This window comes from Silene latifolia, chromosome X (assembly GCF_048544455.1).
Source record: "Silene latifolia isolate original U9 population chromosome X, ASM4854445v1, whole genome shotgun sequence".
Classification (NCBI taxonomy): Eukaryota; Viridiplantae; Streptophyta; class Magnoliopsida; order Caryophyllales; family Caryophyllaceae; genus Silene; species Silene latifolia.
The window spans coordinates 42,951,031-42,965,283 of record NC_133537.1 but is presented as its reverse complement, the minus strand read 5'-3'; the positions used below and the strand labels follow the sequence as shown (position 1 = coordinate 42,965,283).

Genomic DNA, 14,253 nt, shown 5'->3' with positions numbered 1-14,253 from the left:
AACAATTAATAAACACAAATAAATTAAAAATTTATTATCTTATATTTTTAGTGGGCCGGGCGGGTTGACCCGTTTGGAAATGCTCGTGTCCATGTCCGGCCCATTTGCTTAATTGGGTCGGGCTTGTCCAGCCCACGGCCCATTTTTTAGAAAATTTTGTATCCAAGCCCGCTAAAAATAAGGGCCGGATGGGTCGGGTTATTAAGCGATACGGCCCATGAACAGCTTTATAAAAAAATCAATCAAACTTTCAAGTTCACTTCCAAGACATACAGTACAAACTACAAAGCCACAGAAGGTTTTTGGTTCATTAATGTGTACATGTTATTTATCATAAGTGAATAGCAAGAGCATATCCTTGGAAATGGGTATAGAAGACATAATCAAAGGCGTGAGTTGCAAGGACGGCTAGACCAACGGGAGCTAAGAGACCTTAGACGGTGGAAGTACTCTCCTAGAGCTACCAAATCCACTAGCTGCTTGTTTTGTTGTTAATATCCTGCGCATTTGCTGCAGGGTTTCGCGCCTGAGAAAATCTGCCTGTTGGATGAAGGCACAACACTTTGTTATACGTCTAACACATCAATATCTTGAAACGATTTTCTTTAAAGGTCATCCTGAAACAATCTCTGTATGTTTTTCTTATGTTCACTAATAACGACAATTTAAGGGTCCTATCTTGACATTTGCGGGAGCCTTTGAAATACTAGGGTAATTTAGTGTAATAGTAGCATTGGAAGTGTAGAGATATTATAACCCACCTTGGTTAATCGTTTTGTTATATTCTATCATATTCCAAAATCAAAGAATAACGAGTCCGTAAGTCTGATGGAAAATGATGAGTTAAGCAGCAATTGAGAAAATACTCTAAAATGAGTGTTTACCTGGTTTAGAGTGATGTTAAGAGCTTCAAGTTTATCAGTAGCATTAGTCATCTCTGGTGACTCTGGTCTGTAGTTACCTTCCTGTAAGAGATGTTCCGCCACAGATTGGGCTAGACGCTGCAGGAGTTTCTCCACTCCCTGTGAAAGTGCCTCTTCAGCCTGCTCACATGATTGCTTAAGGTTACACACATCCATGAGTTGTTGTAGTTCCGTCAATGGGTCAAGCTGAGGCAGAAGTATCTGTTTGCATCATCACAAGAAAACTGCCAATGTTCCATAATGTAAAGATTTGAAGGACATATAATTCTGTTGAAAACAAAAACTTGTATGTTTCCAGATGTGAGACCAACAAACTAACCATATACCTTTAGAAATCCTGAAGGACGAACCCCTCCAAGCCACAAGAAAACTCGCTCAGATGAGGTTGTCCACATGCCGGACATGAGATAGAATACATCAGCCTTTGCAGCAGCCGCTTTCAATTGGAATAGATCAGCGTAGTGTTTGATGCTGGTGTCTACAAGAATCTGGAGCTCAGAATCACTTTTATGAGTATTCAAGGCATTTCTAAGTTCAGAAACTTGTTTCATCTGTTCTTCAACCCATTGTCTATACTGGATCTCAAATGCAAGCAATGATACCTACAAAAAGAAAGAACCACCAAGTAGATTGCAAACCATTTAGTTACTCAACACAGACAGACTCAGAAGAATCCGACACAAAGGCGCCTCTAAGACAACTTTTATTTATTTTTTCTTTAAAAGGAAGTGCACATGTGTGATTATTACCCATGTTCAGGTATCGAGTGGCCAACAAGGGTATGCAATGAAGGTTATATGAACAACTGGGTAACATAGACGATAGGGAGATAGGAAAGATGAACCATAATGGAGTTAATTCTACTGCTGAGAAACATTATGCATCAAGTAGGAATTTATGTACAATTATAAGACAAACAGTAGGGAAATAATCAGCGGAGGAGGACGAGTAATGGTAAATGGTAAAAGACAACCTCGAATTGTAATTCGAAAATTTTAACTAGAATTTCAAAATTCGCCCCTGCCTCGCTCCACCACTGGAAATAAGTGAGAAACCTGAATGAAGAGACCGAGAGTGTGAATGATGATGAATCCCACCACCAGTATACAGACCCTGAAACATTCAAGTAATATATGTGAAAAGTCATTAATAATGTAAAAAAAAAAAAAAAAAAAAAAAAAAAAAAAAAAACTTAACTTTGGCTTACTTGTAGCCTTAATCGCTCAAGATCATGCTCCATCTCAGTTCCAGCTGTTGAATATATGCCTGTAATAGATCATCAAATGTGTGATTAAATCAATAAAATCACCATTAAACATGCAATTTTCAGCAAGACGTCATTATACCTTAAAGAATGTTAAAAGTGTACTAGAGTACATACAAAATAAGGCGGTGCTTTATAAATGTGTGACGATGATCTCATGAGTCTACCTTTTTTTTTTTTTTTTTAAATATGCCTCATATTATTGTGTCCGTCTTAAATAAGAATTTGCGTTCGACTTAATTGTAAATGTGTGATGATGATCTCATCATCCACTTTTGTTTGTTTATTATCAAATATTTTATAAATGTGTGAAGATGATCTCATCATTACAATTCATTTTTTTTTTCAGTGCCTCTCATTTACTATCAACATGATCTCATCATTTACTACAATAGGTCTTGGTATAGACGGGTGGGGCGAACAGATGGGTAAAGACCTCTAATAAAATGGGTAGGGGGGACAAGGTGGGGCACCCCCCATGTGCTTCCCACTTTATGGCAAATTGATATTTTATGAGGTAAAATGGTATCCGTCTATACGTATAGACGGATAGTGTCCGTCTATAATGAGAATTTGTGCATTTACTATCAGTTTATATTGTTTAACCCCCCTAAAACTTTGACAAAAGATGAAACTCAACTTATTTATAACTTTTGAGTATTTAAGAATATTTCTAAAAGTTTTACCAATCTAACGGGCAATTGATCAATACATGTAAGGATAATCCACACCGTAAAATTAAGGATATTTTATTAAAATTTACCGACTTTTTAGGATATTTGTAGAAATTTTACATAACTAATTACAACGAAAAATAGCTACATGTATATATTTTGCTATATGTGCATCCTGAGGTAAGTCCAGGGGATGCATTGGTGTGAAAAATCGAAGAGGAGAGACCTCACTGCCCTTGTGGTCACAGCCAGTGCACATCCCGGGATTGCCCAAGGGAACGGAGACGTTGGAGAGCTCATCAATGTCTTGAAGTCATGAAATGCAACCGCATCTTTTATTAGGCAACAGTGCAACACTAAGGTTCATTTTTACAAAATTGATGATATATACAACCTTGTCATTTACACAATACATATGTGTGATACACACTGGAATGATAAATCACATCCAAAATCAAACTTTCAAGTTCACAGATCGTACAAAGCCTAAAAAAAAAAATGGGATTTGCTACTATTATGTACAAAGGTGGTTGCTTCAAGAATGTGTAAATGCTATACGTGAATAGCACGAGCATATTCCTGGAAATGAGTGATGAAAACATTATCAAGGACGTGAGTTGCTAGGACGGCTAGACCAAAGGGAGCTAAGAGCCCTTAGACGGTGGAAGTATTCTCCTAGAGCTAACAACCCTCTAGCTGCCTGTCGTATTGTTAATATCCGAAGCATTTGCTGAAGCGCTTCGTGTCTTAGATGATCTGCCTGTTGTACAAAAGCACAACACTTTATTACTATATGTCTGTGAAACATCGGAAAAATCTCAGTTATTTTCATGACAGGTAATCCTTTAGTAACTCTGTATGTCTATTTATTTTGACAACAGAGGGGTCTTACATGACACGGCCAAGAGCGCCTATGGTAGTGCCATAGTAGTAGCAGTGATGGTGGTAAAGCTAGATTCGTAGACAATCTTGTTATGCAGTGCCTTCAAAGGCCCCCACTAAAAGCGGGTAAAGGAAACCGTAGGTACGCAACCTTATTCCAAGTCCAGAGACAAGATTCTAAGTATGAGGGAAGAAAATCTAGACCGAGATTTGTTTACTGGAGGACGAATTCATACAGCAATAACATATAACTTAAAAACATAAAAAAAAAATCATATTTTTTGGCTTCATTGTTTTTTAGGTTTTCTACTGTCTGTGAACTTGCTTACCCTGTGTCAAATGCTAAAAATACTAATTCTGAACAACCTGTGATGAAAATTGCAGTGCTCAGTGCATTGACCAACAGTTACTTCACAAAAAAAAGAATAACGATCTTTAGATCTCATGGAAAAGGTTACATTAAGCAACCATTGAGAAAATATACTAAGGTGAAGTGCTTACCTGGTTTACAAAGCTTACTAGAGCTTCAAGTTTTTCAATGGCATTATTCATCTGCGGTTTGTAACCTCCTTCTACAAATAGACCTTCTGCCATAGATTCGGCTAGAGTTTGCTGGAGTTTCTCCACTCCCTGTGAAAGTGCCTCTTCAGCCTGCTCACATGATTGCTTCAGGTTATACACATCCAGGACTTGTTGATCAGTCAATTGCTCAAGCTGAGGACCAAGTACCTGTTCACATCATCAAATAATGTGTAAACATGTGTGTGAGTCCCATCAGCATCAAAACCTATGTTGTTCAGACTCGGTAAGAAGCATCCAACACGGCTGCGTCTCTAAGCGTTGGATTCAGCTATTTTATGAAAAAAGTTCATGTTTTTGGTCTAAACTACAATGTCCAAGCGTCCTACACTGTTACCCATGTCCGAATGTAGAGTGTCCAACACGCGTACGCGACTTAATATTAGAGGCAGAGCAACATAGATCAGAATTCCCTTTATAGTTCTATTCACACCCAAAAAATATAACCATCTTAAGTGTGAGTTTATGACAGGTATTATACTTGAAAGATTCCAAGGACTTTCTCTTCGCCTAGCAAGACTAGAAGAGCCTGCTAAAATATAAGAGTATCACAAAATACATAGACCAGCTCATTAACCTTCTAATTCAACGAACAATAGTTAGTGTGTTGGTTTCACATGTGAGACCATCTCACATAAACGACACTGGAAAGGCATATCTGATCTTAGTCGGAAAAAGTGTCACCTTTAGTAATTCTGAAGGACGAAACCCTCCTATCCACAAGAAAACGCGCTCGGATGAGGTTCTCCACATGCCAGACATGAGATAGCTTACATCAGCCTTTGCAGCAGTACCTTTCAATCGAAAAAGATCGGAGTAGTGTTTCATGTTTGTGTCTACAAGAATTCGGAGCTCAGCATCAGTTTTATGATTGTTCAAGGCATTCCTAAGTTCACAAACTTGTTTATTCTGTTTTTCAACCCAGTGTCCATACTCCATCTCAAATGCAGCAATCCCTACAAAACGAAAAAGAACAGCATAAACAAAGTGCAAAGAAGACTGAAAATCATTGACTATGACAGGCTAAGTTACTCGGACTTAGGAGTATGTGACAAAAGGGTATGTTTAAGTGTTGGACTTGGATATTTTTGAAAACTTCATGTTCTTTTGCTTAAAATGAAGTGTCCAAGTGACATACCAAGTTCCTAAGTGCCGAGTGTCTAACAAAGGTACATGAGGTATTATTGAAAAGACATAGAGGCTTTTTTAAACATAGGACTTGGCCAGAGTCAAGAAGAAGGTTTACTATCTGCTTAAAGCCAAAGTCATGGCTTCCGGGCACTGGCAAGTGGCAGGGGCTGGATATGTGCAATCTTGTAATCTTTACCTTACATAAGAGCATATGAAGGCTTTCTTCGGATGACCCATAGTAAAATTTGAGTTGAGAATTGCATCAACGGACAGCTACTTCACAATATAAGACGGGAAACGCAAATAATATAATGAGCCATAGCTTTTTTTCCCATCATATTTGCATAAACCAAAATGAACACAATATTCTAACCATTGAACATTTGAGCATGTTTAGGTAAAGAGGTTCATAATTCTATATTTCTAGATAGAAATACTGGAGAATTATATGACAAACCTGAATTTACAGCCCCAGAGTATGAAAGATGATCTATCCCACCACCATTGTACACACCCTAGAGTCAACCATTCAAGTATTTTTCTCAATATCCAGTTTATAAGAAGGTAATTAATATGTTAAAGCAACGGGAACTTTGCCTTACTTGTTGCCTTAAACGCTCAAGCTCTTGCTCCATCTGCATCATTTTTGTACGGCTCAATTCCAACTGCTGAACATAAGCCTACAACAAATCACCAAATATGTTAACAACAATATTAATCTCATCAAATCACAATTAAACATATGAAAACAGCTTTACTGTGTACCTTTTTCCGCAAGCGGCTTTTTCGAGCAGCCTCGCGATTTTGAGCAAGACGTCTTTGTACCTTAAGTGGTAACCAAGAAAATCAAAATTTCAGCAAGGAAGGTTTTTTATTGGTTGCATTTGAAGAGTTTCTTCTTGCACAAAATTCACATTATGCCCAAAAACCCTCAAGTCAAAAATCAAGCATGGATCATATAGATGTAAATGCAACATGTGTGTAATGGCTGAATTCTGTCCAGAAGTAATGGCATGTCAACTGGGATTATGCCTTGATTCTCTTGCCTATGAACGCAAATATATCCCATAGTTCTTCAATCTCATTAATACCGAGCTAAAAATTAACTAAACTTTGAACCAAGCTAGTGATACTTTATACGGAGTAATCAACAACATGGCCAAAGTGTGTTGAGGCTTCCTCAAACGGTGAGGTAAAGGAAAGGTGGGTGTATGAAACCTGTTAACAGCACAATGGTTGTTTCCAGATAACCCATAATGAAAATGGCACTGAGAATTGCAATGTATGGTTGTTATTTTCACATTGATAATTCATTCATCCAAAATCAGTAATGGCGAGTATTGGGCTCCATTAAAATGATAGTTTGACCCGGCATAAGCAGCATAGAGAAAATAATATATACCTTATCAATAGGTCTAGAGGGTCCTTGATCATATTTGTTCGAAAGTGCCACAGGGCCTCCAAGTGAAACATCCTCAGACTACAGTTATTGAGTTCACAAAAACACAAAACAAAAATTTAACATAAACATGAGAGAAGCATTAACATGTCAAAACATTGAGTCAACTGTGAGAGAAACACAGTATCAAAGAAGCGTACCGAGCTATTCATATTATCTTCCACTTCTAAAAGAGTGGATGGAGACACATTCAAACAGCCATCGTCTCTGAAGGTGTCCGCCCACGAGCTAATTTGGTGTAGAGGCTCATATATATTCATCCTTCTCGACACGACAAACTGAGTGGATGGTGTATTCATATTTGTTTAAAAAGGATAGTGAAAAGGTCAGTAGAAACTGTAAAGACATTCATCAACGCTACAAATCTGCAGTGTCCGAAATGTAACCCTCATGTCAGTATTAAAAATTGAGTAGTCGTACTCTATAGTCATGACCTGGGATTCAAAACACATTTCAGCTCAAGCAAAATATATGCAGAAAAACAGACGAATTGGTGAAGGACAAACAAGATGAGAATGTCTCCTACAGATAAAATGACTGTATTGATACATAAATCATAATTACATTTTCCATGTGGTTTTCTTCGTGAAGATCCATCATTTGAAACGAATTTCATGAATGTCACATTGATACAACTCGCTAATTTAACTAATCATTTCTCACTTCCTGATCGTATATGATCGATCATACAAAGCATAACGAATTCATATAAAGACAAAGCATGAAAACTTAAAAATGGGTAATTATTGATTAATGACACATCATGATTGGCGTTATTAAGACCATGTTCATCAATTGGTCTTCAGAAATAAGCTGACGATGAATGCAAACAGTGACTGCCAACTATCGATCAAAATCTTCGACGTTTGCCTAAGTTACCTATTTTATTGCATTACTAACTCGTTTAAATTTTCCAATCTATGTTCAATCCCCCTAACTCAGAATCCTAACTCTACCACTGATTACAGATACACCAACATATATATATAATATATATATATATATATATATATATATATATATATATATATATATATATATATATATATATATATATATATATATATATATACACCTAAACCATACAATCCAAACTACCAAACACGAACATGAATCAAAACAGCATCTTACTTCCCAACTTCAATTAGGATTCAATCCAACATCTAATCTAATAAAACACTAAACAAAGCACTGTACGCAGTAAATAATTATCAAAGGTACACAAAACCAGTATTCCTTCTATTCATTTCATTTCCATACGCGAGAAGCACTTTAAACAAACCTATAGAAATGAAATGAACGTATCGAAATGAACTGAATAGAGGAAGTACGGATCATAAAAAACATTGTTAAGAAACTAAATAACTTACCCAACAACACAAAAAATCAAAAATTTCAAACAACTATAATTAGTAGGTGTAGTACCTTCTTTAAAGTTGGTAATTAATTTGTGGGTATCTTGGAAGAACAAAAAAAAAAAAAAAAAAAAAAAAGGAATCAATTTAAGTTGACTAAATTGAACAACGGAAAGATTCTGGAGATTAAAGACCCTAGATTCCAGTTCTCAAATTTCGATAATATCAGAGGATAGTGAGTAATTAAGATTTAAGAGAGAAGACACAAAGGGTTACTCTTAATTAAATTAGCTTAAAAAATATATAACCAAACCAACCATCAACAATGATAAACAAGTATTTTACTACAAGTAATATTTCCTCCATTCAACCCCACTCTACTTATTTCTATTTTTTACACTATTTACAAATGCACATTCAATCTTGATTTTCTCTTAATACATAAGTGAAAATATATTCATGTGAGATCTTGTTTGATTCGTCTTTACGAGTAAATTAAAAATATCTAACTTTTATAATTTTTGCAAATGCGTAGCTAACGATATTTACCGCGTAAAACACGCGTTGGCAAACGTGAAAAAGCAGGGTGATAGAGTGGAGTTGAATGGAGGAAGTATTTAATTTGGATTAAACAAAAGATATACTCCCTTTGTCCTCCGTCCCGATAGATAATTATCTGTTGTTTAATATTGATCGAAACGAAAAAAGTATTGATACATTAAGATAATTATTTGATTATTTGTCGTGGAATAGAAAAAAAGAAATGGGGAGAGATATTGGAGGAGTAGTGATAACTGATAATATATAATACATTATGGGCGTGTCTGTAAATGGTAAGCCAATCAGGATTTCCAAATTGGGGATCAACCTTCATCTCATTCTCTTACTAATAGTGCGTTAGTGTTGCGTAATTTCGGCAACTAAAGTTGTATGCACTTTGTTAGGTCTATCTATTTGGAGAATAGAGGGTAGAACACGATTCTATAATTTCAAGCATGTTCAATATTGAAAATTGAGGTGAATAACATCTATATGATGTGTTTACTAGTGAATGGATCATATGTGTGTATATAATTAGGGGTGTAAGGACTCCAATTTTATTGTGAGATACTCGTAGTTTAACTTATTTATGGAGAATGATTGTTGTAATCAGATGATCAGATATTTATCGTCGATATATCTCTGAAAGCTAAAACGCCTAGACAAAATGGACTCATTGAATACTACTACATACTCCCTCTATTCAACTCTACATGATACTTATATGCTTTATGCACAAGTATTAAGAAAAATTAAATTTATTATATTAATATAAGTACAACTAGTAGATGATAAATAATGTTTATTAAAACGAAAAAGTGGGATAATATCATAGAATTGTCAAATATGGTAGGTTATGTAGTGACATTTCATGTAAATAAGATGATACAATTATGACAACATTGACCATATAAATGCCAAATATAGAAAGGTGTAGTGTGGAGTTGAATGAACCAAAGAGGAATATGTGTAGTATGGAGTTGAATAGAGGGAGTAGTTATTAAGGAACTTTAATTTAATACCAATCACTCAATCAGGAGGATTTGCAGAGTCGTCTTGTTTACAAAATCGATTGAATTTAGCTTAACCACTTTGTTTTAAGGAACTTGATTTTTTTACCTATAAGTTCAACTTCTTCCACCAATTGTGTATGCAATCAATTGTAAATATTTTTATTGTGCTTGGATACCATACATATTTATGATGAAAGTAGGAACATTTATGTGCAATTAATTGTAAATCATATATAGTTTATACGTTCATTCATTTAATTTATTTTTTTACTTTTCTATATTGTCGTAGGACGATGAACCCCTAATAAAGAGTAGTGGATAGTTGGTAGCTACGTAGATGAGATGATGAAGTAAGCAAAGGAAGGTCTTGTACATGTGAATTGTGATGCCGTGCCTTGTCTCTTACTTCTATCTTTTTGGTTTGTGATTGACTAATTGTAGTCCAGTTTGCGTTACCCTTGTCCTCGTCCTTGTCGATTATCATGTTTCCACTTTCCTTTTTTTTTTTTTTTTTTTTTTATTATGCTTGCCAGGTCACTCGTGCATCCTGACGTATGTAGGTAGACCTAGCGCACGTTATGCTTTTCCATGACGTGGAATTCCGTTGACGTTTTGGCGGATACACACAACCTTGCCTTCTTCCACGCGCCTTTTCAAACAGTGCTTCACATCAATGCATGATTGATCCTTTTTTTTATCCAAAGTAAGTCTTCCTATTTTATAATAAAAAAAATAAAAAAAATACGGAGTAATAATAATAAAAAAAAAAAAGAGAGAGGGAGAGACTATAGTCTATAAATATGATTTTAAAATAACTAAATTTGCTCGTGAGTTTTTTTGAGTTGGCTCGGTTTAAATTAGGATCAACTTCAATCATATTACTTTCAAGTCGAAATTGAGCTTAACTCTTAGAAATGATTTTGAACTTTAGCAAGGCTTATATTAGGGTTTTAGGGGTGATAATGAGACGAAACAACTCGCGATTAGCTTGATTAAAGCTCGGCTCGAGAACTTAACGATTCAAGCCGAGCTCACGTTGACTCGACTCGACACACTTGCGAGCAAATTGAACTTGTGTGACTAGATAATATTTTGCTTTTATTTTATAAAAATATTTTATAGTAATTATACTCCCTCCTATTCACCATTTTCTTCCCTATTTTCTTTTACGGATTATTCACGTTTTCTTCCCTATTTCCTTTTTTGGGTTGATTTGTGTTGTCCAAATTCAATAGCATGCGGGGTAGTGTGTTTTATGTGGTCCAAATTCAATTTCTTATTTCTTGTACAAAAAGGAAAGGGGAAGAAAATGGTGAATAGGAGGGAGTATATTTGAATTGCCTAATCAAATGTTTTCATTAATTTGCTTAATATTTTTTGGGTGTTGATTTTCGTAGTACGCATTTTACTCAACGCAGTACGCTTTTGACCATTTTACCCTTTTCATTTCGCCTCGCTCATTTTCTCTCAAATCTTTTCTCTCTCTTCCCCTTCAATACTTCATACGGAGTAATTAAAAAGATGAACATTCTATCAAAAAAATGAACGAGAAATCTTGAATTGTACAATATTGCATTGAATAAAAAAATGGAAAAAAATATTAAAAAATGGTAATGGTACTAGTACTACACTCATCTCCCTGACCAACTTCTCACAAGCACCCACTTCTAGCCACCCCTGACGCCATCGCGCACCGTCGTTTCTACCATCTACCCACACTGGCGACCTCACGAGCCATGCCGTCGGCGCCCCCACAAACAAGCTCCACCCCACTGTTCCGCCAATCAACCATTAAGCCGTCCACGCAACTGCGTCGTCGTCAACGACCCCCCAGATCGACTATTACACACGGAATCAAGGACCAATCTCTCACCCTTAAATATCCCTAACCCTAAATAAATCTATCAAGATTTCAAATCAATAAACATTAACTTGATGGGTTAGTACGAGATAAATGCACGTTTCTCAATCAAATTAAGATCTATAATCAAATACTTTTCATATATTTGAGAGATTGTAGGGTTAGAATTTGAGAGAATTCGATTTCGCTGGTTTTACTTGAAGGGCATACAAATGGAAATTATTGCGAAAAAAGTACTGTGATGAGTAAAAATTGTACTGCGAAAATAAATTACGTATTTTTTTATATAACCTTCAAATCCTGTTAATTGATAGCAAAAAAATTAACAATTATATAGGCTAGAGTTTGGGTTTAAACTTGTAAGCTTTATAATGAGCTCAATTTTTTCAAGGCCGATAACGGCTTCGATCACTTCATGACTCCGAGCTGAGTAGACCAAACTCCTACTCCGTCTGGATCATAACTCTAGCCTTATTTTAATTTTTTTTACAGTATATATTTTAAGAAGTTACTCCGTATATATTACTCCATATCTGGTATTCAAAGTTATATCGTACGTTACTTTCTGGAAGTATTTAAGATTATATTTGAATATTCTTTGTAAATGTTCATATTCTTTGTTAATGTTTATATATGTTATTTAACTAATTCATTTTTATAATTGACTTTATTTAGTAAAGCAATATTTATATTAGTATTTGAAAGATGAGTCAAAGTCCAAATATTATTATGCATACTATAGTGTATAATTAGTTTAATATAAGCAAATATGTATTGAGTCGAAGTAGAGGTAAATCTAACAATAAAGTAGATACTATTGCCTCCGATTCTTAGAAATTACTCCATATTATATTTTCAACATATTTACTAGAATTGCCCTATTTTCATTTTGAACATATTTTTATTAATAAAATTCATGTACTTTATTGGTAATTGTCACCGCTTTGTCAAAACCTTAACTCTTGTGCATATAGCCTATAGAGCATTTTCAAAGAATTGGAGAAAACATCTTTAATAAATTATTTAATTAAATTTAATTAATCATTCAAATCTCAAAAACTAGGATATTTGACCTTATTTAGAATTAGGGTAAGATTATTGGTAGTCTTAAAACAAGACTTTGGTAAGTCTTAAGACAAGACTCACTGAAGACTACCGATAATCTACCAAAGTCTTAACAAAGTCTTAAGTTGAGTCTTGGATTTCCACGACTTTGGGTGAGTCTTGACCCCACGGTCAAAGGAAATTATCCAATGAGTGATTTCCATGTGTCATTTTTTTTGAAGTTTGTAAAAAAGAAGTGAAATGGAAAGTAGAGTCTGACTGATATGTATGGAGTCTGAGGTTAGTCTAAGATGAGTCCGAGCAATATAAAATTAACTAAAGTTAGTGGATAGCTGATAGGCAGAATCTTAAGACTTTTGTGAATCTGACTGATAATATTACCCTTAGAATTGGAGATTTTAGTGTGAATATTTGCCTCCCTTAAGACGGGTCTTTTTTGTCGGAAATAATAAGACTGAGTTTTAAATGTGACCACTTTAAAAAAACAGTTATCAATAAGCTAAGCTTTAACACTAGCTGGAGCATTGAGGTTATATTTAACTATAAAATAGTCACAAAATCCTGTTTTGTTATTTTAGAAAGAAAATGGCCATCTAAAATAAAAATTTGCGTTTTTAGAGACGTTTAGTTAAGACTCTTAGAGGGAGGGGGCGTAACTTTCACGTGAGTTCAAGGCAGTGTATGAGAGTGTCGTGTTTAGATTGTGGGGAGAAGATGACACTCTTCTTAGCTGATAGTGAGACCAAAGGGACATATGAATGAATGGTCATCAACTTTTGGGTGCATAGAAGCGTCCATTATGTCAATTATTTATACTTCCTCCTGATTTGTGGTTATGCCTTCTTCCTTTTCCTACACTTTGCACTATAACATTTTTCATTTTTTGAGTTCCATTCAAATCGGAAAGCACTATTTCTTCACTTTTCATGCTCTAATAAAGTCTTTTTCCTTATTTTGATTAAGTTATGTTGTTATAGAAAAAATTATGAAGCTTATATTAATTAAGTTTGTAGCCGATAACGTTTTCAGTATTATGTGCATTTCATGATATTTAATTTTCAATTATATATAATTCTTCCAATTTTGCTTTAAAACGAGTTTTAAAATCCGTTCTCTCTCTAATTTCTAGTGAGAGCTTTTCTCTCGTTGTTTGAGAGCTTCTTCGTTTTACACAACATCCACCCTTCTTCCTTCATTGGGTGTTGATCAACCCCAAAATCCTTCTGCCAAACGTGCTTCAATATCATCAATAAAACTCTGCATATTCTCTTTTGGTGCCTAATGATTGTTTATCTGGGCATTTAATTGGGTGTCTTGATAACCCTAAATCCCCAACTGCAAAAAAAGGGGGATTTTCATCATTAGTATTTTCTTTTAATTCCAGAAAATCTTTCCTATTCCTTTCATTTAATTGGAGTTTGCTGCTTTTGGGTGGCTCTAGACCATCTTAACCAATCTCATTTACCTCCTTTAACTGGGATTGGGGTGTAACGATTCACTTTCCTTG

At 35.1% G+C, this 14,253-nt stretch overlaps 2 protein-coding genes across 4 annotated transcripts; both read right to left on the bottom strand.

Moving 5' to 3' along the window:
* Nucleotides 1–226: 226 nt before the first annotated feature.
* Nucleotides 227–2,356, bottom strand: LOC141623264 (transcription factor TGA4-like). Its single transcript, XM_074439354.1, has 6 exons — nt 2,270–2,356; nt 2,121–2,189; nt 1,897–2,036; nt 1,250–1,525; nt 885–1,124; nt 227–540 (listed from the first exon to the last, which is right to left on the bottom strand). Exons 2-6 carry the CDS (start codon nt 2,161–2,163, stop codon nt 424–426), a joined length of 816 nt encoding a protein of 271 aa, XP_074295455.1. The 5' UTR covers nt 2,164–2,189; nt 2,270–2,356; the 3' UTR covers nt 227–423.
* An 821-nt stretch (nt 2,357–3,177) lies between these two features.
* LOC141623263 (transcription factor TGA4-like) lies at nt 3,178–9,042 on the bottom strand. Of its 3 annotated transcripts, none has more exons than XM_074439353.1 (9): nt 8,817–9,042; nt 7,053–7,277; nt 6,856–6,933; nt 6,219–6,278; nt 6,056–6,133; nt 5,911–5,968; nt 5,007–5,278; nt 4,245–4,472; nt 3,178–3,621 (listed from the first exon to the last, which is right to left on the bottom strand). In XM_074439353.1, exons 2-9 carry the CDS (start codon nt 7,209–7,211, stop codon nt 3,466–3,468), a joined length of 1,089 nt encoding a protein of 362 aa, XP_074295454.1. In that variant the 5' UTR covers nt 7,212–7,277; nt 8,817–9,042; the 3' UTR covers nt 3,178–3,465. The 3 variants fall into 3 exon arrangements, with proteins under 3 accessions (XP_074295454.1, XP_074295452.1, XP_074295453.1); XM_074439351.1 differs by lacking the exon at nt 8,817–9,042 and adding an exon at nt 8,338–8,561; XM_074439352.1 differs by lacking the exon at nt 8,817–9,042 and adding an exon at nt 8,283–8,387.
* Nucleotides 9,043–14,253: the final 5,211 nt, after the last annotated feature.